The sequence below is a fragment of the Neovison vison genome, chromosome 2 (assembly GCF_020171115.1).
Source record: "Neovison vison isolate M4711 chromosome 2, ASM_NN_V1, whole genome shotgun sequence".
Lineage (NCBI taxonomy): Eukaryota > Metazoa > Chordata > Mammalia > Carnivora > Mustelidae > Neogale > Neogale vison.
In genome coordinates this window covers 48,903,260-48,930,558 of record NC_058092.1, presented here as the reverse complement: position 1 = coordinate 48,930,558, position 27,299 = coordinate 48,903,260, and the positions used below count along the sequence as shown (strand labels likewise).

Sequence of the window (27,299 nt, the reverse complement as noted above, 5' to 3'; positions counted from 1 at the left end):
CCTCTGTCCAAACCTGAGCTGAACACAGTACTAACAGCAGAACATCCAGTCGCTGCACATGATGGAAAACAGAAATTTTACAGAATCCATCCCAGGAAGTCACCAAACAAGAAGCAACACAAACTACAACAGTAATAATAACAGGCCTACAACAGTATTAACTACCACCTCAGGGTGGTTCTTGATTTCCAGAATTTCCACATTATATCATTTAATAGGTCAAATTTTTAACAAACCAATTATACACCACATAAAGAAATAGCAAACTATGTTCGGCACACAGGACACAAAGTGAACAACAGAAGTTCCCTGAAGACATCCAGGCACTGGATTTATGAAACAAAAAACTTAGGATAAGTTATTCTTAACAACTTAAAATATTAGTAAATTCCAATTAATACTATTTCAATTGAAAATCCTTTAATAGGAGACATTTTTGCATATATTTATAATGTAGAAGTTATTTTTATATGTAAGTACGCACTGTGAAAAAAATCACTACAATCAAGCTGCATGACTTATCCATCATCTCTATAGTTAATTTTGTTGGGGCGGGGGACAGTGGGCAGGGGGTTGGGGGCTCTCCTTTCAGAAATTTAAAGTATGAAATGCAGCGTTGTTAACTGTCATCATCACGACGTATATTTGCTCTCCAGAACTTACTCATCCCACATGACTGAACCTGTGTACCCTTTAACGAACACTGCCCCATTTCTCCTACCCTCCAGTCTCTGGGCAACCACAGCTTTACTCTGTTTTTACGAGTTCAGTTTCAGATTTCACACTTAAGTGACATGCAGCATTTGTCTTTCACTGTCTAATTTCACTTAGCACAATGTCCTCCAGGTTCACCCTTGCTGCCAAGGGCAGTGTTTCCTTCTTTTTTCAAGGTTGAAAAATACTCCTGATTTCTTCTGTTTGCCATAGGAAAGGACTGTCTTCCATTTCTATTAGCACTTTACTTTCTAGCCTACTTTATTCTTTCTTATGGATAGCACATAGTCCTGGGTTTTGTTTTTTTTTTTTAACCCTTTCAGCTGCTCTGTACCTTTTGATTGATACGTTTAATCAATTATCATTTAAAACAACTATTGATACAGAAGAATTTATTATTACCCTTTTGTTAAATGATTTTATCGTTCTTTTTGAAATTCTTCTCTCCTGCTGTCTTCCTTTGTGTATTGTTTTTTTAAATTGATAGGCTTTGATTTTTCCTCATTTTATGTAAGTAACTTCTGTATTTTTTCTATGGGACTTAACATAAACTTTTTTTCTTTTTTTAAGATTTTATTTATTTATTTGACAGAGATCACAATAGGCAGAGAGGCAGGCAGAGAGAGAGAGAGAGAGGAGGAAGCAGGCTCCCTGCTGAGCAGAGAGTCCGATGCAGGGCTCAATCCCAGGATCCTGGGATCATGTCCTGAGCTGAAGGCAGAAGCTTACCCCACTGAGCCATCCAGGCGCCCCAAGAGACTTACATAAACTATCTTAACAGTCAATTTCAAGTGGGTAATTTCACTTATAAACAATTCTATGCACTTTTACCTCTCTTTTCCCCTAACATTATACATGAGTGATGTCACAATTGACATCTATTTATATTGTGTGTCCCTTAACATCATTTATAGTTATTAATATTCTGCCGCTTACCCACCACTGTGAAGTAGTATCACATTACATTTACCTTGGCCAATGACTTTCATGTTTCCTTACACTCTTGTGCTGCGTTTTAGCATTATTTCATTTCAACTTTAAGAACCTCCTTTCGGGGAACCCTCCTACACTGTTAGTGGGAATGCAAGCTGGTGCAACCACTCTGGAAAACAGCATGAAGGTTCCTCAAAATGTTGAAAATAGAACTGCCCTATGACCCAGCAATTGCACTACTGGGTATTTACCCTAAAGATACAAACGTAGTGACCCGAATGTTTATAGTAGCAATGTCCACAATAGCCAAACTATGGAAAGAATCTAGATGTCCATCAACAGATGAATGGATAAAGAAGATGTGGTATATATACACAATGGAATACTATGCAGCCATCAAAAGAAATGAAATCTTGCCATTTGCGACAACATGGATTGAACTAGAGCGTATCATGCTTAGTGAAATAAGTCAAGCGGAGAAAGACAACTATCATATGATCTCCCTGATATGAGGAAGTGGTGATGCAACATGGGGGCTTAAGGGGGTAGGAGAAGAATAAATGAAACAAGATGGGATTGGGAGGGAGACAAACCAAAGCAAAACAAACTGAGGGTTGCTGGGGGGAGGTGGGTTGGGAGAAGGAGGTGGGGTTATGGACATTGGGGAGGGTAGGTGCTTTGGTGAGTGCTGTGAAGTGTGTAAACCTGGCGATTCACAGACCTGTACCCCTGGGGATAAAAATATATGTTTATAAAAAATAAAAAAATTTTTAAAAAATATGAAAAAAAAAAAGAACCCCCTTTCTACTTCTTTTCAGGCAAGTCTAGTGGTAATGAATTCTTTCAGCTTTTGTTTATCTAACAATCTTTACCACCCCTTTATTTTTGAAGGACAGGTTTGTCAGGTTAAGTATTCATGGGTGGTGGGATTTTTTTTTTTTTTCCTTTCAGTTTTCTGAATTTATCATCCCACTTCCTTCTGGACTGCAGGATTTCTGCTGAAAAATCTTCCCATAATCTTAAGGGAGTTTCCTTGTGTGTAACATGTCATTTTTTCTCTTGTGTCAAAATTCTGTCTTTAACTTTTGACAATTTGATTATAATGTGTCTTGGTGTAAGTCTCTTTCATTTTACTTGGTATCCTTTGGGCCTCGTGGATCTGGATTTCTATTTTTTTCTTCCAGGTTTGGAAAGTTTTCAGGTGTTACTTCTTTGAATAAGCCTTCTGCCCATCTCTCTTTCTTCCTTGTGGGACTTCCATAATGAGTATCCTCTAAGTCTCATAAGCTCTCTTCACTTTTTCATTCTTTTTTCTTTTTGCCCTTTTTACCAAATGATTTCCAATGACCTTTTCATTTGTTAATCCTTTCTTCTACTTAATCTAGTCTGTCACTAAAGCTTACTTTTGAATTTTTCATTTTAGTTACTGTGTTCTTCAACTCTGTGATTTCTGTTTGGTGCTTCTTAATATTTTCTCTTTGTTGACATTTTCACTTAGCTCATGCATTATTCTCTACACTTCAGTGAACACCTTTATCATCATTATTTTTAATTCTGTTAGATAAATCAGAAATCTCCATTTCATTAGGGTCAGTTTCTGGAGATTTACCTTGTTCTTTTATCTAGAACAGATTTTCCTCTTTCTTCATTTTCCTTGAGAGTGCACATCAGATAAAACACCCACCTCTCCCAGTCTTCACAGAATGGCCTCAAATAGGAGATAAGCTTCACTAATCAGCCTGGCCAGAGACTCTGAATGCCTCTCAAGCCTTTGTGCTTTTCCAAGCTGTCATCTTTGTTTTTAGTGGCCCCCAAGAGAATAGAGTATGCCAAATCCTGTCAGCGCTCAAGACAGGTAAGATAAAAGCCAATTCCCCGAATAGCAGCTGGAAAAGTTTGAAGCACTAGGTGTGAGATCCAATTCCTTCTCTTCTCAGGGAGAAGCTGGGAGCAGGAGTTCATCACTCATCTGCTCTACACTGAGTCTGGAGAGGAGTTGTGGCAAATCCCTCTCTCTCATGGAGACCATACACTCTTTCAAATGGCTCTTTTGTTCTCTGTTGCCCCCAGGGTCCTAGCAAGTGCTGGGCCTTGCTCACTCTCATAGATAACTGGGTTAGAAGCCAGTCCGTTGTTACCAGCTGAAAAGCCTGGGGGGCAGGGGAGAGAGCCAAAGTGTGAAGTTGAACTGCTTCTAGGGAGAAGCTGGGGACTTAGTTTTATTTCTATATCATGCTGGGTATAGGAGCTGTGTGAAGTGCGCATACACCTGTTCAAAAATTCCAAAAGATTAGTCATTACCTGTGCAAGTCAACTCCCAGAAATAGGTAAGTTAGAAGACAAACTATCAGGCAGCAATCGGAAAAGTCAGGCAGTAGTATAGTCTCTCTATCCAGATGCTGGATAATATTGCAGAGTGAGCCGAGATGAGGGTCATAACAAGAGCCTGCAGGGCCACTCAAAACTGCTGCTTTCTCTGTAGACCTAAAGGGACTAGTGAAGGCTGTGCCTTGTCAACTCCTAGAGACAAGAAAGCAGTTAGACCATCAGACAGCAGCTGGAAAAGTCAGGGTAGCAGATGGATAGTTGAACTACTTCCAGGGAGAAGCTGATAGCTAGATTTTTTCCACTGGAGTGAGCCAGTAGGAGAAGCTACAGTTAGTGCTCACAAGCTTGCTCAAGCTCCCAGAGAATGGTAATTGCCTATCCCATCAGCTTCTACATGCAAGCTAGTTAGTAGGTAAATCCTCAGGCAGCCGGTAAAGTTAGAGTGCTAGATGTGCAGTCAACACTTCAGGGAGAAACTCTGAGATTTACTGCCTGCTCCTCAGCACTGAGCCAGGGGAAGAGCCCCAGAAAGTGTCAGTGCACCCATTTAAAACCATATCCTTGTAACTGGAGGGTATTGTGCTAAGTGAAATAAGTCAGTCAGAGAAAGACAATTATATGGTTTCATCACTCATAGGTGGAACATAAGAAATAGCACAGAGGATCACAGGAAAGGGAGGGAAAACTGAATGGGAAGAAATCAGAGAGGGAGACCAACCATGAGACACTCTAGACTCCAGGAAACAAATAGAGTTGTGAAACGGGAGGTGTGTCAGGGGCTGGGGTAACTGGGTGATGGGCATTGAGCATGACACATGATGTGATGAACACTGGGTGTTATAAGCAACTAATGAATCACAGAACATTACATCGAAAGCTAGTGATGTAATATATGTTGGTTAATTAAATTTAAATAAATACAAAATTAAAAAAAATAAAACCACGTCCTTGCTTTTTGAGGTCCTAGGAGACTAGCAAATACCAAGCCCCATCAGTTCCCAGAGATGGCTTAGTTAGAACCTCATTCTTCAGGTAGCAGCCATGAAGGCTGACACGGCAGATGTATGGTACAAACCTTTCACTCCCCAGGGAGCAGCTGGTTGTTGGGGGTCTCCCTCAAATGGCACAGCACATTGCTGGGGGGCGGGGTTTATGCTGAGAGTCTGTTTCAGCTTTTCCTACCTGTTTCAATGGGAGCACATCCTTAGTCACCTAGTATGCACAAGTCTCCCTCAACTGTTTTTCCAGATTTCTCTCAGAGCCATGGATCCATGTGAGACCCCGTATTCGTTGAGTCCATGGACAGAGCGTTTCTTAATTTCTTGTCTATTCGGATGCTCCTTCAGTGCACTTCCCTTATGTCTTCAGAGTGTCTTGAGACTGGATTTCTAAAGAAATTCTGTACTTCATCAGCAAGCCTAGTTTGACTGGTACATATGTACTGACTGTGCTGCAGGGGAAACAGATAACCAGGTATGGCCAATGATCTCAAGAAACTTAGTGTAGTGGGGCAGACATTTGAGGGAAAAACAAAGTAGATCACATTAAGGTCACAAAGACAGGGTTGGAAAATTTCAGAAAAACAGCTCTTATCTTGTTTGAGAAACCTTGGAAGGATTTACAGAAGAGGGAAGGAAATATTTGAGCTGAAGCAAGAGGCAAGACATCTAAATTGCCGCTTTTACCACTTACTGATAGCATGGTGGCTGCAGCCCAGGCGACCAGGGAGTGGAGTGTGCTTCGTCATCAAAACCATGGTCAGCTTCGGAATCCGACTGCAGCTGTATCCCTGAGCATGCCATTGTGTACAGCAAGAGATCTGAAAGCTTTACTTCACTACATTTCTGTGATTGCAAAACCACCTGAAACCTCAGAGATGCAGAATGTATACATTCAACCTAGGCATCTAGAACAGACCTGTCCAATTCCATTTTCTGTGACGACTAAAATTTTCTTACTTGAACTGTCCGACACTGGAGCCACGAGGCATGTGTGGCTGTGAGGCAATAAAACTTAATCAAAATTTATATTTTAATACCTGTTGTGGCTTGCAGCCACCATATTGGTCTGTGGAGGTCAAGAACCTTTGGTTGTTCTTAGTGAACTAATCACAAAATTATGTGATGATGTTGGCCCAGGATTTATTGCTAAGTTCAGAAAGTTAGATTTATAGAATCACGTAGTTTTGGGAATATGGGGATCAATCTAAATTGAGATGAGTTTTCACTTTTTTCACCATTTTTGCATATTTGGCACATGAAGTTCATTCATGTGATAAAAGAACTATTTATGAGCATTTCTTAACAGCAACAGCGTTAAACCTTTCCAAGACCTGTTCCAAGAACATGGAACACCTGAATTTTCCTAAAAATTTCACAACTCATTTTAACAAACATGTAGAGATTGGGGGGGGGGGGGAGTAGAATGCTGGGGAAAAAAATAAAGTAGCTTTTAAAAAAAACTGCTTATGAGAAATTTGGGCTGGAAGTGACAGCTGGTATGACTGGACAGCAGTATCAGAGATCCAAGTGCCTTCTTCCTTGTTCTACTGTCCCTGAGGGCTCCCCCCCACTACTATTCACACCCTTTTGGCCAGAACTTAGTTAAATGGCCCCACCTAGTTACAATGGTGTCTGGGAAATAGTTATTCTCCCTGCCTCCACTCCCCATCATTGGATGGCAAAGGTAACAAACTAAAAATATGGCATTCTCTTACTGAAGGAAGAAGGGGAGAATGGATGTGAAGAGATAAGTAGTAATCTCTGCCAAAGAAAATCCAAAAATATTCTGGATTTCATGGTAATGCAAAATGTCTAGATTACAGTGATGAAACTAGAGACATAAAAGGAAACATCAGCAAATCACTTTTACACATCTTCTTATTCACCAAAAAATTCAAATGAAAAACAAAGTTAGAGGAATTAAGTTGATGCAATTATTTTTCTTAACAAACTAAATATTTGAAGTCCTTTATTTAAAGCAGCAAATAAATAATGCCCTTGTACCCGCTAAAAAATCCACTGTAACTGTCAGACACAGAAATCAGGAAGTTTATTTAAAACCTTTCACAACTATTATACTGTTATTGGACAATTATTTAAAATAATATCCTAAATACTTACAAAAATAAATCAAGTATTGCTTCTATTTTTCAAGTGTCAAAGTCTTTGCCATAGAAAATAGAAAGAACCTTTTATAAACTAAACATAACATTGAAGCTACATCAAGTTTAATAACTGCACGCTATTTTCTTTAATGGTTGTGCTTTACAAATTTCCAAACTACTTTGCGATGTACAGGTTCACAATAGGAATGTATGCATATAACCATACACACACATCTTTACATAGGAATGTTTCGCATTAAATATGCATACAGAGAACCTAACACAGTACTGTAACCTAAAAGCCACCCCACAGAGCCAAATGTGCCAAAATACAGAAAGAGGTGTAGATGTAGAAGCATTATCTAACGCTCAAATTAGCAATCCAGTTACCAAAGGTGATGACATTTTAATGAAGGATACTCAGTTTAGTGTTTCTAGATAAGACATTAATTCTTAATCTATATTAAATCATCAGTTCAATAGCCTTACTCATTGAAAAAATAGAATGAACTTCAAATATTTCTCAATATATTAACTGATCACTGTCATACATATACACACTTTTTATTTTAAAAAGAGGAATATTAATTTCAGAGCAAATGCTCAAAATTACAGATCATTTCCAAATTGGTTTGTGGTTTAATCTTTTATCACTGAGACATTCAATTCCTTGTCAGACAGAGAAATGCTGGATTTCTCCTCCCTGGCATATGCACTCAAGCCTCACAACACAGTCATGTATAAATCATGGTTCGTGATGAGTATTTATAATGCTGCACCACCCACAGGGTGTCAATCTCACTACATTAACCAGATGTGGAAAAGAATCTCACTTCTGATCAGTTCCTGAATTTCCATATGGTTAATCACAATAATACAGAACTTTATATTACTCTTGTATAAATACCTCTATATTGAGCGTCTTAAATTCTACTTATCAACTAGAAAAGTGGTAAATCACAAAATTTTTTCTCTATTAAAAAAAAGAATCTAGCCTTCTGTCCTAATTCAGAAATTGCATGATTTAGAAATTCCAAATATAATAATTGAAAATCTAAGAGTAATTGACTGTGAAAATACTAATTTATTGAAATTGATGTTTTACAATAAATTCCAATAAAAGGGAGCTTGAAGAGCTTGTAAAATCTCAAGTAGTAAAGTAGCTACTACAAAGCAAGTAGTAAACACCAAAGGAACAGATGTTTTACATTGACCAAATATACCAAAATGCCATAATATCTGGAAAATTTTAATAGCATGCTAAAATATTTTCAAAGGGCTATTTCATTTCACTAAAAGTTACAGGCAAGCAGACTCTAAGAATATACAAAAATGCAAACCAACAAAAAAATTGCACCAATAAAAAAACATCAAAATCTAAGAGGTAGTCAACAGAAGTAACCCTGATGAGAAAACACATCCCGGGAGCTGCTTCCTAGTCTTAAGAGACCTAACTGCAGTAGAAAATTCATGTATCGTCAGTGATTAGAAAAAAATGGATGGTAGAAAATCTAGAAACCAAGTATTTAAATGAGTAATACTGTAAATGGAACAATACTCATATACGCAAAGAAAGGCTGACAATAAAATCCAGAACAGGGTCTACTGCAGGCCAAATCTGTCCTATATCCAGTTTTTGTAAATAAAACTGTATTGAAACACAAAAATATCAATTTTGCTTATATATATTTTTTATGGTTGCTGCTCTACACCTAGAGCAGAGGCCAGTACTTGGGCCCGATCACATGGCTCAGACATCCGCGGATAGGGTATGCAGTTGTCGAACAGCTGGAAAGGTTAACAATGAATCACAACATAAACTATTCAACTCTAAGGAATGCAAACTGCTCGTTATGTCACAATTCAGTTCCGTTTCATACCTGAAATAGCTCTGACATTTTTCTTCTTTTGTCGTCAAATATCAAAGAGTATTTCAAAGTTACTATAAAAAGGTTTAGTACAGCACCGTCCAACAGAACTTTTTGCAGCGATAGACATTTTTTATATCTGCACTTTCCAATATAGTAGCCACCAGCCATATGTGGCTGCTGAGCATCTGGAAATGTGGCGGATGACCAAGGAACTGAATTTTTCATCTTAATTAGTTTTATTGAAATTGCCATACGTGGCTTGTGGCTACGATACTGGACAGCACAGATTTAACTGAACTAAAGTTCTGAAGTGTGACTCTTAAAAATGGCCCCCCAAATTAGAAAACAACACCTGTGAAAAGATGAGATTTGGAAAGAAGTGCACTGAATACCAAGAACTCGGTCCCAGACAGGTTCCTTAAATTCGTAAACAGAAGTAAGATGGATTCCAGACTATTTCCTCACTGTACCACCTCCTTGCAGTGCATGGAAAAAACTATTATAGTATGTTTTTCAACAAAAGCCCTGATTATCTTATGCTTAAAAGCAATAATTATAATCATACTAAAAATAGGTATAATGTTTCACACAAATTATATTTTTTGCCTTGCTTCCCACCAGAAAAATCACCTTTTGTAAAAGTCCGTTCATTCCACACCGTTAGCATGTCAACCATGCTGTACAGATGCCCTCGTTTACAGCAGGGACACAGAAGAACTGTGAAGTCTCCTGGATCTGCAGAATCTCCAACTAGTCCCTTTTACTATGGCAGAAGTCACTGCAATAGTCCAATCTTCCATTACATGATAAAATAGACCCACCTGATGACAGATTTGAGGATAAAGGTAAAGCCATATATATATATATATATATATATATATATATATATGGTCAAAAAATATAACTTGTATAGTTCTCCATGTACCTACCTCAAGACTATTTTTATAACCAAAACAATAAAAATGAATATAGATAAGTTTTTAAATTACTTACTACTGAGTACACATTGTAAATTAACCAAGTTACTGGTAAAACTGAAGACATTAAACTAAAATATACCAAGTCAATATGAACTTACAACACTCTCAGAAGACAACTGTTTGAGATGTGTGCCTAATTACCTCTTCCAATTACTCAAGTGTGCTCCCTTAGAGAAACAGCTAATTCTGTATTTTGTTTCCAAAGTCAGCTGGAGAAATTCATTTTATGTATTCTGATTTTTAAATAGCTGATATCCACCACCATAAATTTCTTTTTCAACCTGGAAGTTAACTGAAGGATACAAACTATTTTAAGGGCACTTCTGTTTATGTTTTCTGTTGTAGTTTAATCGGGTGTGGTAGCAGGAACTTTGACAGAGAGGTTTCTTCTGGTGTTGGTGATGTGCCGCTGCTGTGCCAGGAACGACCGTGCGGGAGCACAGGCCCCAGGGTCCTTGCAGGCACCACTGCTGCTTACGAGTCTAGATTCCATCCCCAGTTTCTGGAATGCTAGACTCTGAACAAACATAAGCAAACAAGTAACAAGACTATTTAGAGTTTGTAAAATGCTTTTCACAAAAATTAAGTCATTTAATCCCCCAAATTCGATAAAGCTGCTGTCCTCCTCATTTTATAGAGAAAGTCAAGAGTTCAGAAGCTAATTGACGTGTACATCATCATGCTAGCAAGGAAGAGGAAACGAAGGCATAAAATCCAGTTTCTCTATTTTAACCTACTGAATTTGAAGTCAATAAAAAGAGCAGCTTAAAATAAAAAGGTTAACTTTAATTATAGCAATAAAAAAAGGTAAGTCTTTATGTTCGGGCCTTCACTCTACCCACTGTGAGCATACACAGCACAAGAGAAAAACTCAGATCAACGGATCTCAAATATGGTCCCCAGAATATCATTTGCACCAATGGGAATTTGTTAAAAATGCAAGTTCTCCCCTGTAGACTCTGGCCAGACCTACTAAATGAGAAGTTCTGCACATGAGTACAACAACTTGTGCTCTAACATGTCTTCTGACGCATGTGTCACAGCTGACATTCACTATCGCCTATCTACATACTGATGCATGACGAAGGACGGTGATTGCGGACGGTGAGTTTCATAGGAAGAGGAATCATTCCCTTTTCTCACTAGACACACAACACGATTTTACTAAGCTTAGAATCATGAGTAACTAGTGTAATATATAGAAAATAGTAAATGTTCAAAAGACATGGGTAGAAAATGAATGAATAATGTGTATTTGGCTCAAATGTATTTAATAATTTATGTATCAAAAGACTACAGAGGAACAAAGACAATAATACACCAGTCCTAACTAGGCTGACTGACTCATGACAGAAGGTTCCAGGAACACCTCACCTATAATTTCCTTCACAGCCTTGCTAAATTAAGTCGGATTTTACCAAACAGAGAAGGGAAGGAAAGAGCAGACAAGAAGTACAGTGGCACAGAAGAGCGGGCATGTTTGAAGCAAGGCACCCAGTTCCGTGTGGTGAAGCACCATGTTCACACACGGACAGAGTCCATAAACTGATATTCTCTCATACTAAACAAGCAGCAGCTAATGTAGATAATGGCTGTGTCCACTCTCTCTATAGATTGAAATAACCCAAAGGAACCATATACATCATGAAATATGATGAAAACATCTTGCTGAGAATAAGGATGATAAAATAAAATACACTTCAAATAATTTTATACTACTCTCTCCTTGTTATAACAGACTATTACTGAAGAGCATTCCTGATTAAAAAAAACAAAAACAAAACAAATAGTGAGGGGCGCCTGGGTGGCTCAGTGGGTTAAAGCCTCTGCCTTTGGCTCAGGTCATGATCTCAGGGTCCAGGGATCAAGCCCCACACTGGGCTCTCTGCTCAGCAGGGAGCCTGCTTCCCTTCCTCTCTCTCTGCCTACCTCTTTCCCTGCTTGTGATCTCTGCCTGTCAAATAAATAAATAAAATCTTAAAAAAAAAAAAAAGTTAAAGATACAGAGGTTTTGGGGACGTTAAAATAAATGTTGAGTACTAGATGCACTTTATTTTGCATTGCACAGATATTTCTACTTCTACAAAAACCCAGATGAGGCACAAATTAAATATTTTCACTCAAATAAGACAATTTTTGAAATATTTATGAACTGTTTTATGTGTGCTTCATGAGTATCCACTAAAAGTTGATGAGTCACAAAATCAATTTAGTGATTCTGAGAAGGTCAAAATCAACCAAAAGCATCAAACTAAAATATACAATTTTAAGTATGACTAATGTTAAAAAAAAAAAAAAGAGAGAGAGAGAGAGAGAATGTGACAGGAGATACCGGAGTATCAGGTACACAGTCAGGGTAAATTCTGTTCAGTTATATATGTAAACATATACAGGTACTGATCTTTGGTATAAAATGTATTCCTCCTATGGTTCATGGTCAAAACGTTTGATAAACACAACATCCACTCACCGGCTCATGTCAACTCACCTTATTGTACCAGGCAGAAACAATGAGTTTTTCTTCATAATCACGGAATTTTGCTACTTTACATTCACTCTAGAAAAAGAAACAAGGACTATCAAGATCCCAGAAATAAACTGAAACTACCAAAAATGGAATCATTTTTCACTGTGCTCATTTAGAATTTAAAAAATGCACTGTGCAGCATAAAGCAGTCAAAATCTGAACACAATCATGGAGAATGCACACACAATGCCCTTAAGAAAAGAGTAAGACCCTGACTAGTAGATATTTATTTCAGAAATTTTGCTGGGAGAACAGATGTTCAACAACAAGAAGAAACTGAGATTTTCATGCTACTGTTCCTACCTCTAGAAAAGAAAGTAGCAACTGGCTTAAATGACAAAACAGAGCTGCACCTATGGAGGAATGAAAATGAAGGAGAGAGAGGATATAGTAGAACATATCCCAGAAAATCCTTTAAAATCCCTATAAAGCTTAACACAAATTTTTATCTCTTCATTCTTGGTGATCTGTATACTAGACTGCCTGTGGCCATGTTTGCATACTACCCTCGACATCCATGTCTTAATTCCTCGAATATAGCAAATATCGTAATTTCACTGAGCACTTGATACAACTGACTCATATAAAAAGCTATAAACTAAACCATCAATATTCCTACAGCAAGTTGCTCATGTGCCTCCCCCCTTTCTGGTATGCTTTCTGTACCATGAGCATCATGCTATAATATATATGATAGAAAACATTTTGCAAAGGAAACTACAACATGCCTAATCATAAAATCTACGAACATACAATTCCAGACTGAAATATGTAACTCAGCCGTAAAAATGATATCATTAGCACAAAAATAACTTTTAAAACTTAAAAGACTCAGCAGCTAACTAATGAAAAGATGTCATCACTACCACAGCTGTGCATGATTAATAACCAACACTGCCACTTTAGTGCAAGGGCTTACTGGGTTCTGGGAGCACTTTCTTCCCCTAGGAATTGCAGCTAAAGAGTTTACTTAGGTTCAAGTGTTCAAGGAACAGGGAGAAGAAAAGAGAAAGAAAATCTGGTTAACTGAGTACAGTACCTTTTTTAAAAGGTGAGCTTGATCCTTTTCCTCTCCCTTCCTCCCTTATCTCTTTCATATTTTCTGAATGAACTCTAATCTGTATAATTTTAAAAGGAGCTAATATAGCAGAACTCTACTAGACACTAAGGGATACCCACATGATTGGCTGTTGTGAGGAAGAGAGATACAAAGCAGCAGAGTACATACACTTGCAGAGATTAATCTCATGGGCTAGAGAGACTGTAATAAACACAGAGTGTTTATTAAAAGATGTTTAACTAAAACATGACATCTCTAACTTCTGACCTCAACCAACCTCTTGCGAGACTTGATCATTTACAGCAGATATGTGACAGCAATTAATCACCAGGGTTACACAGGATAATTCAAAAGAAATATATGAATATGAAAGTTTTACCTCTAGAATCTCAATTCTTCTCTCTTTCTCTGCCAACTGCTTTCTAAGTAGCATTATTTCAGCTGATGCTGGATTTAATTTGGGATCTAAAGTTTTTATTACCTGTTTAAAGAAAAAAATTTATATTTTACATTTACTTTATCTTATAAATTATTGAAATATAGTATCATCATCTATAGTATCTCTGTAAATAAAGTGGTAAAATATCCAGAAAGTAAAATTATCCAGGTACTAACTATGGCTTACTTGGCAATCAAATTTGAAAAACATAAATAGCATTCCATAAAGGTCCAATGGTTATCAAACTTCAGTACAAAAATGGAAAGATCCCTCTCCCAAAATAAAATTTCCTTTCTCCAAGGCTTGGTACTCAGACAGTAATTTAGTGTTATTAAGCTTTGAGCACTAAGGCCTTGAAATAACACTTTCCATATTTATAATGATGAGTATTTTTTTAATTAAGATGAATTTGATAATTATATGGGAACTTACTGATTGTACAAAGTATCAAAAAATTTCATAGAACAATCTTTTCTACTACCATTACCTAGTTAAATGTAATTCAATACATAAGGTCAATATAATGGAAATTGGTGATTTTAATCTGCAAACCAGAGGGTGGCTCAATCACATTTATGGAAATTACTAAAGGCTAGGTAAAAGACATTCAGTCAGAATGTTGATCAGAGACTCAACCAAACTATGTAGCCAGCAGTATAACAAAAAATTAACTCAGAAATATCAGGTGTACATCAGGAACAAACAAATATCCAATAACAAGAGCATCGGTATGATGTAATTATAAATCTATTAACACTTTAAGAGCTAACGCCTCCATACTTCCTAACAGTCATCTCCCCTTATGAGGTCACTCCAGTCCCCCCTGAAACTGTCCCAATAAAGCCCCATGTTTGTTTTACCCGAAGCTCATGAGTGAGAGTGAGAGAGCATGAGAACTGACCCGCAAGGCAGGTGGGAGGGAACAAAGTGATGGGACCCAGAGACAGGAGGACAGTCCCACAGGCCTAATAAGAAACTGAGTCAGAAGACTTGGGCTCCAAAAGATTAGTCACTCACATTTCTAGCTTTCTCCAAGTACATTTTATATCTCTCCTCCATCGCTTTCATATCTTCATCTTTCTTCTGAAGAGCAGCCTCAAGTTCACTGATCTTTTGTGCTGTTATTGAAAAGGAAATGAAACATTACTGATTTAAAATACTCCCTTTTCACACAAAAATTCTATCGTATTTTTTCTAAAGACTGATAAGAGAACTTAAAAGAGAAATGTTTATTTCTTCTTTGTAATGAATTCTTATCTAAAACTTTTGAACTACAACCAATACATTCTTGATCAGTTTGTATTATTCTTTCTTAAAAAAGATCTATAATCTGTTTATCTAGCTATTTTTCTACTTTGTCTCCAGTGTTTCGATGAGCAAACAAACTTTACAATGTTATCACAAACATCATTAGAAAATAAAGCATTCCTTCTACACAATATTTAAAGGTTATTTTAATTTGATTATACATTCTTTTATTTATATTTATATTTTATTTATATTTATATTTTATTTATATTTCCATAGTATTAATTCTACTATATTTTACAATGTTTGATACTCCTATATATCAGTCAGTTCATTTTATTAGATTTTTTTTTTAAGATTGGATCATTTATTGATTACTTAAATCACTAGAAAATTATCATGGTTCTTCTTTGCAATGTATGTATTTATGGAGTGTCCAGAAACCGGCACACAGTTCTTGCATCCTTCAACTAAAGAGGGCAAGTCCTTAGATGTAGTCTGATCCAGATTTTTACAAATACCTACCATTCTGGTTTACATCTGGCTGAAGATCTTCAATGAGTTCCTGTTTCTTCTGTAATTCTTCCTGGACCTCAGTTAGTTTTTCCCTAAGTAGTGGAAAGAGCATGGAGTTTTGGAAGCAAACAGACCTAAGAATGAAAACTGATTTCTGCCACATAATATCTGTGGAATGTGGGCATATCACTTTCTGATCCTGAATCTCCTCACCTGGGAAATGGGAGTAATACCTGCCAAATATGATAGCCTGCCAAATATGATGTGAGAAGGTAAGCTGCCTAGCACACGATAGGTGCTAAAAATGTTAACTTTTTCCCTTGCCATCCTTGCTTCCTAAGAAAGTCAAAGGAAATATTTTATTGGTTAAACATCCCACATCACATAGTCAAGTTGTGACAGTTGTCTGCTTTGTAAACTCTTCAAATAACATTAATGATTGAAAAATGTAGGATCTGGGATCACTGGGATCACTGGCAGGCTGAATATTTTAGAACATTGTTCTTTTCGCTTCTTGGTGGCAGTTCATTGCCATGAGGGGATTTTTCTTATAAATGAAATCAGAAAAGGACACTAACGTTAGAAGTTTTTAAAACCCTTCCCCTTTCATATTTGAAATGAAATATCAGTTTTACTTACATATGAGCTTCCAACTTCTGCTTTAGTTTGCTGGACTATAAAAATTAAAAAAAGTTGCTGTAAGATATCTATTGTGACAAAGATAAATTTTCCAGATATCAAAATCTTTTTACTTCCTTTTGAAGTATATTACTTAAAATCATAAATGTTTTAAAAATTTGTATTTCTAATAACATACTTGTAAAAACATAAAATTTTAGGTATTATTGACTTCAAAGGGAAAGGAAAGGAGGTTAGGAAATGAAAGAAGGATGAGTACAATAGTAAAAAGAAAAATGCTTCCTATTTCTTCGTATTTCAATACCATGAAAATAAAATTTAAACTTGAAAGAAAAATAGCAAATGCAAGCTGAATGTGATATACTGAGGAGTATCAAACACTTAAAATCATTATTTAAAATAAAAATTTTAAGATTTTCCTTAATGAAGAATAGACTTAAATAATTATCTTTATAATAAAGCTTTATCATTACAAATATAAGCACTTTAATATTAACATCAAAATGAAGTAAATTTTGTTAAAAAATAAAATTTAAAACATAAAACTTCCTCTTTAAAAAGGAGGACTTTAAATTGCAATACTGGTTCAAGATCCTCTACTGACTAGATAAATGAAGGGTTTAAAATATATAATCTGAAATATAACTCAGACACTAATACCTTTTAAAAAGAGAAACATAAAATCTTTTAAAAATTCTGCAATCCAAAATTGTACTCCCCCAAAATAGATCCCATTTTAAAAGTATTCCTTAATGTGGCTTAGAAAATATTTGTATTAGAGAGGTTACAATACCGTATATATGCACATACGAGATGCCGCCATGCATGAGACGATTTCTATTTTCCAAGCCCCCGGGGAAAAAAGAGAAAATCATATAAAGCATATAAAAGACAGAGAGGAAACACAACCCTTTCAGTCTTCTCCCTCATCTCTTCACCTACTCTTCATAACCATCTCCCCCATCAACACAGGTACAACCACTGCACATTCTGTCTACACACACTGAACCCTATCTTTTTGCTGTTAAATGCCTTCCTCCCTCCACTCTTACTTCTTTTCCCCACTGCACACAGAGATCCAACTACAGACACACTGCTAGCTATACTCAGATTTGGGCTGTTCGATCTCTGCTGAGTCCTCTCATCTGCCTCCTAGAATGTTTGCCATCTAAGCGCATTAGAAATGGCGAGGCCCTAAGCCCGCATGCAAGGAGGGAAAAAATAAGGAGTTACTGAAGTCTTCAAAACTGCATTAAGTTTTCTGTCCTCCGGAGGTTGGTGTGATCCACTTCTCCAATGCTCTTTAGTAGAAATCATTGTCTTACTCTCTCCTTCCTGTTAAGTTTTCCTCAATTCTGACGGCTAACTACGCTTACTAGGCCTTTTCTCAAGCCTGAGAAAAGAGCTGTGAAGACCTCACATGCAGCATGCTCTCAATCAGGAATTCCTATGAATTTAGGTGTAGCTGTTGAAGTAGGACAGATAGAAATCACCTTCCAAGACGTACGATTAACGTATAGGTTCCAAGTTGGCAAAATCACTGCATCTTTATGCAGATATATACGGTATTCAAGGGCACCCCCAAAGATAAGGGTAGGACTTTCAAATACAGGACTAATTTGGGCATCAGGACCCATGGTGGAGAGTCCACACACAGCAAATTATCACAAAGCTTAAGTCACTTACACTTTCTCCTTCAGCCTTGGAGCCTTGCTCCTGTAAAGACTTCTGGAGGTCCTCAATCTGCTGCTGCAATTCCCGGATACGCTCTCTGCTCAGCCTGTTGTAGGATGAATCATACATATTTACTTGTATTGAAAATCAACATAGTTATGGATCTATAAAGGTACACCTGTGCAATTAAACTCACGAAGTATGCATTTCATAGCAATAACGAATGCCCAACAATTGTCAGTGGCTAGGTATAATAAAGAGTGTAAGTATAATAGGCTACCAACAAGAAAATATTTTTTAAAAAGACATTTTATCATGGAAGTACATATGTCTGCATTTAAAGATGTCAGATACTTATATGCCAGCTGTAAAAGCACATCAATTCTGCACTGGTCTTCACTGGTACAAAAAATCAGAAAACGAGCTCAGTTTTCCTATACTTGTATCTTTAATGAATGGGAACTAGGTTTCTTCTTGTTGTTTCAGATTTCACAGTCTACCATTTCACCATTTCCCAACCATTTCTTTATAGCTCTCTATTTAAATTAAAGAGACTGACACTAGCAACCAGGGCAGATTTCTAACTTGGCAGAATATCATTCTTTAAAAACCCTGTAAGAGTAACCTGAACTGAGGTTACCAGCAGGAGAAAACATCTCTGTTTTGATTGTCTCCCTCTCCGATTTCCCCCAACTCACTTCTCCTCCCCATCTCCCCATGTCCTCTGTGTTATTCCTTATGCTCCACAAGTAAGTGAAACTGTATGATACTTGACTCTCTGCTTGACTTATTTCACTCCGCATAATCTCTTCCAGTCCTGTCCATGTTGCTACAAAAGTTGGGTATTCATCCTTTCTGATGGAGGCATAATACTCCATTGCATATATGGGTCACATCTTCTTTATCCATTCGTCAGTTGAAGGGCATCTTGGCTCTTTCCACAGTTTGGCTATTGTGGCCATTGCTCCTACGAACACTGGAGTACAGATGGCCCTTCTGTTCACTACATCAGTATCTTTGGAGTAAATACCCAGTAGTATAATTGCACAGGCATAGGTAGCTCTATATTTAATTTCTTAAGGAAATCTCCACACTGTTTTCCAAAATGGCTATACCAATTTGCATTCTCACCAACAGTGTAAGAGGGTTCCCCCTTTTTCCACATCCACTCGAACACTTGTTTACTGTCTTGTTAATTTCGCCATTCTAATTGGCATAAGGTGATATCTCAATGCGGTTTTGATTTGAATCTCCCTGATGACAAATGATGATGAACATTTTTTCATGTGTCTGTTAGTCATTTGTGCATCTGTTAGCCATTTGTATGTCTTCTTTGGAGAAGTGTCTGTTCATGTCTTTTGCCCATTTTTTGACGTCATTTCTGTTTCATATGTGTTGAGTTTGAGGAGTTCTTTATAGATCTTAGATATCAGCTCTTTGCCTGTAGTGTCATTTGCGAATATCTTCTCCCATTCCGGAAGTTGCCTCTTTGTTTTGTTGACTTTTTTCCTTTGCTGTGCAGAAGCTTTTGATCTTGATGAGGTCCTAAAATTTAATTTTCCCTTTTGTTTCCTTTGTCTTTGGAGACATGTCTTTTTTTTTTTTTTTAAGATTATTTATTTATTTATTTGACAGAGAGAGATCACAAGTAGGCAGAGAGGCAGGCAGAGAGAGAGAGAGAGGAGGAAGCAGGCTCCCCGCTGAGCAGAGAGCCTGATGCGGGACTCGATCCCAGGACCCTGAGATCATGACCTGAGCCAAAGGCAGCGGCCTAACCCACTGAGCCACCCAGGCGCCCCTGGAGACATGTCTTGAAAGAAGTTGCTATGGCCGATGTTGAAGAGGTTACTGTCTATGTTCTCCTCTAGGATTTTGACAGATTCCTGCCTCAAGTTGAGGTCTTTGATCCATTTTGAGTTTATCTTTGTGTTTGGCGTAAGAGAATGGTCCAGTTTCATTCTTCTACACACAGCTGTCCATTTTTCCCAGCACCATTTGTTGAAGAAACTGTCTTTTTTCCACTGTATATTTTTTCCTGCTTTATCAAAGATTATTTGACCATAGAGTTGAGAGTCCATATCTGGGCTCTTTACTCTGTTCCACTGTTCAATGTGTCTGTTTTTATGTCAGTACCATGCTGTCTTGATCACAGCTTTGTAGTAAAGCTTGAAATCAGGCAACATGATGCCCCCAGTTTTGTTTTTCTTTTTCAACATTTCCTTAGCTATCTGGGGTCTCTTCTGGTTCTGTACAAATTTTAGGACAGTTTGTTCCAGCACTTTGAAAAATGCCGGTGCAATTTTGATCGGGATGGCACTGAAAGTATAGATTGCTCGGAGCAGTATAAACATTTTAACAATTCTTATTCTGCCTCCATGAGGATGGAATGCTCTTCCATCTCTTTGTGTCTTTTTCAATTTCTTTCATGAGTGTTCTGTAGTTCCTTGAGTACAGATCCTTTACCTCTTTGGTTAGCTTGATTCCCAGGTATCTTATAGTTCTTGGTGCTATAGTAAATGGAATCGATTCTCTAATTTCCCTATCTATATTTTCATTGTTAGTGTATGAGAAAACAACTGATTTCTGTACATTGATTTTGTATCCTGCCACATTACTGAATTGCTGTATGAGTTCTAGTAGATTGGGAGTGGGGGGTTTGGGGTTTTCCATATAAAGTATCATGTCATCTGCGAAGAGAGAGTTTGAATTCTTCTTTGCCAATTTGAGTATCTATTCTTTTTGTTGTCTGATTGCTGTTGCTAGGACATCTAGTACTATGTTGAATAAGAGTGGTGAGAGTGGGCATCCTTGTCGTGTTCTCTGATCTCAAATGGAAGGCTGCCAGCTTTTCCCCATTGAGGAGGATATTTGCTGTTGGTTTTTTCATAGATTTTATGAAGTTGAGGAATGTTCCCTCTATCCCTATACTTTGAAGCATTTGAATCAGGAATGGATGCTATAGCTGGTCAAATGCTTTTTCTGCATCAATTGAGAGGACCATGTGGTTCTTCTCTCTTCTCTTACTGTTCTATCACATTGATTATTTGCAAATGTTAAATTACCCTTGCATCCCAGAGATAAATCCCACCTGGTCATGCTGGATAATCTTTTTAATGTACTGTTGGATCCTATTAGCTAGGATCTTGTTGAGAATCTTGGCATACACATTCATCAGGGATATTAGTCTGAAATTCTCCTTTTCGGTGGGGTCTTTGCCTGGTTTGGGGGTCAGGATAAGCTGGCTTCATAGAAAGAGTCTGGAAGCTTTCCTTCTGTTTCTATTTTCTGAAACAGCTTCAGGAGAATAAGTATTATTTCTTCTTTGAATGTTTGGTAGAATTCCCAGGGAATCTGTCAGGTCCTGGGCTCTTGGGTTTTTTGGGAGGTTTCTGATCACTGCTTCAATCTCATTACTAGATATTGGTCTCTTCCAGTTGTCAATTTCTTCCTGATTTAGTATTGGATGTGCATAGGTTTCCAGGAATGCATCCATTTCTTCTAGGTTGCTTAACTCACAGGCATATAACTGTTGATAACAATTTTTTAAAATATTTTATTTATTTATTTGACAGGCAGAGATCACAAGTAGGCAGAGAGAGAGAGACAGAGAGAGTGGAGGCAGCAGTCTCCCTACTGAGCAGAGAGCCCGATGTGGGGCTTGATCCCAGGACCCTGGGATCATGACCCGAGCTGAAGACAGAGGCTTTAACCCACTGAGCCACCCAGGTGTCCCTTATAATAATTTCTGATGATTGTTTTTACTTCCTTGGCATTAGTTGTGATCTCTCCCCTTTTATTCATAATCTTATTAACTTGGGTCTTCTCTCTTTTCTTTTGGATTAATTTGGCCACGGGTTTATCGGGTTTATCGAGTTTATTGGTTCTTTCAAAGAATCAAGTTCTAGATTCATTGATGTGTTCTACTGTCTCTAGTTTCTATCTCAATGATCTCTGCTTTAATCTTGATTATCTCCCTTCTTGTGTGTGGGGTTGGCTTAATCTGTTGTTGGTTTCCCAGTTCTTTAAGATGTAAAGAGAGCTTGTGCATTCTGGACTTTTTTATTTTTTTGATGGAGGCTTGGATGGCTATTTATTTCCCCCGTAGGACTGCCTTTGCTGTATCCCATCGGTATTGGACTAAAGTATCTTCATTCTCTGATTTAAATGAATTGTTTAAGTTCTTCTTTGGTTTCCTGGTTGATCCAAACATTCTTAAGCAGGGTGGTCTTTAGCTTCCGAGTGTTTGAATTCCTTCCAAACTTTTTCTTGTGGTTGAGTTCCATTTTCATTGTGGTCTGAGAATATGCAGTGAATAATCTCTGTTTTTTGGTATCGTTTAAGCCCAGATTTGTGACCCAGTATGTGGTCTCTTCTGGAGAAAGTTCTATGTGCACTTGAGAAGAATGAGTATTCTGTCGTTTTAGGGTGGAATGTTCCGTATATATCTATAAGGTCCATCTGGTCCAATGTGTCATTCAAAGCTCTTGTTTATTGATATTCTGCTTGGATGATCTATTACTGAGAGTGGCGTGTTAAGATCCCCTATTATTAATGTATTCATATCAATATGATTTTTTATTTTGGTTAATAGTTGGCTTATGTAGGTGGTTGCTCCCATATTGGGGGCATAAATATTTACAATTGTTAGATCTTCTGGGTGGACTGACCCTTTAAGAATGATGCAGTGTCCTTCTCTATCTCTTGATCCTCTTTACCTTGAAATCTAATTTATCTGCAGTCAAATGCTCTACCCCTGGAAATCTAATTTATCTGATATGAGATCGCCACCCCAGCTTTCTTTTCAGGCCCGTTGGCATGAAAGATGTTTCTCCATCCCTTCACTTTCAGTCTGGATGTATCTTTAGGTTCCAAATGTGCCTCTTATAGACAGCATATAGACAGGTCCCATCATTTTATCCAATCTGCAATCTTGTGCCATTTTATGGAAGCAGTTAGGCCATTCACTTTGAGAGTGATTATTTTTTTTTTCATGTATTTATTTGACAGAGAGAAATCACAAGTAGATGGAGAGGCAGGCAGAGAGAGAGAGGGAAGCAGGCTCCCTGCTGAGCAGAGAGCCCGATGCGGGACTCGATCCCAGGACCCTGAGATCATGACCTGAGCCGAAGGCAGCGGCTTAACCCACTGAGCCACCCAGGCGCCCCGAGAGTGATTATTTAAGGATACATTTTTATTGACATCATGTTGCCTATGAAGTCCTTGTTTCTAACATTGTCTCTGTATATTTCTGGTCTATTTCACTCTTGGGTTCTTTCCTCTTTTATAGAATCCCCCCTTAATATTTCTTATAGTGCTGGCTTGGTGGTCACATACTCTTTTAAACCTTGCCAGTCTTGGAAGCTGTTTATCTCTCCATCCATTTTGAATGTTAACCTTGCTGGATAAAGTATTCTCAGTTGCATGTTCTTTCATTTAGTGCCCTATATATATCTTGCCAGCACTTTCTGGCTTGCCAGGTTTCTGTGGACAGGTCTGACATTATTCTGATGGACCCTCCTCTGTACATTAAGAATCTCTTCCCCCTATCTGCCCTCAGGAGCTCTTGTCTAAAATTATGATTCACGAGTTTCACACTTAAGTGCCTTGAGGTCTTTCTAGATTCATTGATCTTGGTGGGTGTTCTTTCTGCATCTAGGACATGAATGCTTGTTCCGTTCCCCAGATTGGGAAAATTTTCATCCAGAATTTGTTCAACTATATCTTCTAGTCTTCTGTCTTTTTCCACCCCCTCAGGGATACCAATAATTCTGACTTTGGAACGTTTCATGGCATCATTCATTTCCCTAATTCTGTTTTCATGGCTTCTAAGCTGTTTTCTCCATGCCTCCTCCTGATCCTTTTTCTCTATCATTTTGTCCCCTAGATCACTAATTCTATCTTCTCCTTGGTAACCTTAGCTGTTAAGAGTATTTAGATTAGATTGGATCTCATTGATAGCATTTTTAACTTCTTCCAGGTCAGCTGTCCCTTCCGCCTTTAGAGATCCTACATTGTCATCAATGGTTTTCTCTAACCTAGCCATTGCTTAGATAATTGTTACCCTGAATTCCCTTTCTGACATAGTATTTATGCCCATATACAATAGTTCTCATCGGGAGGGCACAGTCTCCGAATTTTTCTTCTGTTGGGTGTTCCTCCTTCTAGTCATTTTGGTGAGAGGTGGTTGAGGGGATGTATAGCTGAATATATCAACCACAATTCAGGCAAGGTGCATCCTGGAAAGTCTTGGAGCAATTGGAAGTCACCACCAAAAAGAAAGAAAAAAGATAAAAAGAGAAAGAGAGAGAGAGAGAAAAAAGAGCCCCAAAAGTAAGATTTATAAGGTATACAAACAGAAACAAACAAAAAGACTGACAAAAGTTAATGACAAGGAAAAAAAAGAACCCAGCCAAAATGAACCCCAAGGATGAGATTTATATAACACCAGAACAAAAATGAATACACAGAAACACTGACAGAAGAAGAAGATGGGAGGTGGTTGTAAATCTTCGATGTGGGCAGGGAAAGTTATTTTGATTCTTCCTGGGTGTACCTTATATCTTTGTTAAAGGACTCACCTTCTCAGAGATAAAGGGAGAATAATACTGGTTTATATATAGGGGTAGTATTGATTAGGGAAAGAGGATTACCTTGAAGCTTGTAGCTGTATGTATATTTAAAAAAATAGAAAAGAAAAATAAAAACAGTTATATGTATGAGAAAAGTTCAAGTTAAAACGTTATTATGGAATATGTTGTATTAAACCTCTAGTTGTAATGGTAAGTAGGTTAAAAAAATTAAAAAGAAAAGGAATCATGAGAACAAATAAAAGAAATTGTATCTATGAAATATACAGGTATTAGGGCAATACCAGGAGCTTAATATATTGTTTTCCCCTGATGTTGGGGCTTTACAGTTTTATGGGGACCCTTTGGTAGTTGTCCTCTCATTCTTTTGGCTTGCCTTCTGGGGGAGGGGCCTGCCACATTGTTTTTCAGTCAGTCTTGCTTGGGTTAAGTCATCCTGCCCCCTATCAAGGGGCTGGGCTCTGTGGAAACCCGTTTTTCAGGCTTTTGTTCTATGGAGGTTTTTGTTCTTCAGGGTCTTTTTGTAGTCTTTTTGCAGTCTTTTTGCTTTTCTGTGGTTTAGTGGAAAGCAAACTGCACCCAGACCTCTGTCTCAGAGAAAAGCCTCAGTCTGCTCCCCTCTGGGTGGTCCAGAACACAGAGACTCCCTTTCTGCAAACTCCACTGAACTATATGTCCTCCCACAGGCGATGCACACCCCCAGCCACCGTCTCAGGGGTCGCCTGAAGTACCCGCTTGCCTCTGCACCCCTGTACCACTAAAACCATAAGCAATATTGGCCCAGGCAGCCCACTTCTGGTGACTGCCTTTGCCGAGACTGCTGTCTGGAGTCCAGACCTCACAGATGCACAGGTCACAGGAGGCTGCTACCACAGATGGATTGTGCTGGGTTCTCTCATGGGCAGGCTGGGAGTGTTCAGACCCTTGGCCAGGAGCAGGAGGCCAGGGTCCTAAAGAGTGCTGGCTGGCACCCACACCAAGCTCTCTCAGGCACAGGGGGTGGGGGAGTGTGCTCACAGCCAGCGGTCGTGCAGGGTGTGCAGAGCGCAGAAGGATGTGGACCTAGCAAGTTGCTGGTGGGTGCCCACACCAGACTCTCTCACATGCAGGCGTGAGTGCACCCAGGCCAGCAGTGGTGCAAGCAGCCAAAAGCCATGAGCTTGGGGACCAAGGAGGCTCTGCCACACTCTCTCCGGCATGGTCACCGGCAGTGGCCATCTTGGGTTCGTGGGCTTAGGCCCATGCCCATGACTACCTGATTCTACCAGTTACCCCTTAGGCTCTTTTGTTCTTTTTGAGTGCCTTCAACCAGACTGCAAATTAATGCTGGCCACCCCCACCACAGGGCACTCTCATATTGGGGTATTACTTTCCAATGGGTTGCTTCTGGTGGCTCCCTCCCCCTTCTGCTTATCCTCCGGTATCAGTCCAAGCATTCCTACTCTGCTTTACCTCTCCACGAGTGTCTTCTGCCCCTGTAGAGATCCAGATGTATACAATCCTACATCTCAGGCTGATTTCACGGGTGTTCAGAGTGTTCTAGTAGATATTTAGCTCACTTTAGGGGACCAGTTGAAACAGAGTCACCTACTTCTCTTCCATCTTGCCCCTCCTCCACCTAAATCCTACTTATTTTAATTACAATGACATCTCCCACTTCTGTGAGACGAGATTTCATGGCTAGCTAATGAAATTACAAAGCGGTTCACCTTTGCTCAGTTTCTAGTTCGTTCATCTTGCGGTGCTTCTGTTCCAGCTGTTCCTGAAGTTCCTCAATACGCTCGTTCTCGGTACCTTCCTGTTGTAAGCGGAGCATCTTATTTTCATGCTGCAGTCGAATAAACACTTCCCTGATGTTGAAGAGCAAAGTCTGTTTTTAAATTTTTTAAATGTACATTTTACATTTTTTTACATTCTTAACTTTAAGAGAATTCCTGTTCATGCAGTAGCTGTCATTTAAAAATGCCACCAATGCTCCTGAAATTTTTTAAAAGAAAACTACATACACTGTAAGACTGTCTCAACAAACAAGTAATAAATTTTTAAAAGCAAAAGTATTTTATTATATATTATATTATATATCATTAAATATTACGCAAATCCCAAGAGAAACAGGAGTTATTTTACTGGTAACTTAGCTGCTATTCACTATAGCATATCTTCAGAAAACATACACATTAAAAGCAATGGATTTAAGAAATCAGTTTTCTTAAATTTTTTTTTTAAAGATTCTATTTATTTATCAGATAGAGATCACAAGTAGGCAGAGAGAGAGTGGGGGAAGCAGGCTCCCTGCTGAGCAGAGAGCCTGATGTGGGGCTCAATCCCAGGATTCTGGGATCATGACCTGAGCAGAAGGCAGAGGCTTTAGCCCACTGAGCTACCCAGGCACCTCTGCTTAATATTTTTTAAATATATTCTTATGACAGTCATATTACTGCACCTAGGTTTTTTGCTGTCAGAAAACAATTTTTATTAAAAGTTTACAAATACACATTTTCTCTCTTTTTTTTTTTTTTAGATTTTATTTATTTATCTGACAGAGAGAGATCACAGTAGACAGAGAGGCAGGCAGAGAGAGAGAGAGGGAAGCAGTTTCCCTGCCGAGCAGAGAGCCCGATGTGGGACTCGATCCCAGGACCCTGAGATCATGACCTGAGCCGAAGGCAGCGGCTTA

At 38.3% G+C, this 27,299-nt stretch overlaps 1 protein-coding gene across 1 annotated transcript in view; it reads right to left on the bottom strand.

Annotated features, from left to right (window-relative positions):
• Positions 1-9,823: 9,823 nt before the first annotated feature.
• Positions 9,824-27,299, bottom strand: part of HOOK1 (hook microtubule tethering protein 1) — a 66,656-nt gene continuing 49,180 nt past the window's right edge. Inside the window, exons 15-22 of the mRNA XM_044238343.1 lie at positions 26,332-26,472; positions 18,048-18,141; positions 16,362-16,396; positions 15,732-15,814; positions 14,976-15,076; positions 13,899-14,000; positions 12,421-12,489; positions 9,824-10,449 (exon numbers count right to left, since the gene is read on the bottom strand). Coding sequence (XP_044094278.1) covers positions 10,279-10,449; positions 12,421-12,489; positions 13,899-14,000; positions 14,976-15,076; positions 15,732-15,814; positions 16,362-16,396; positions 18,048-18,141; positions 26,332-26,472 — 796 coding nt within the window. The 3' untranslated portion in view covers positions 9,824-10,278. The remainder of the gene's footprint in view (positions 10,450-12,420; positions 12,490-13,898; positions 14,001-14,975; positions 15,077-15,731; positions 15,815-16,361; positions 16,397-18,047; positions 18,142-26,331; positions 26,473-27,299) is intronic.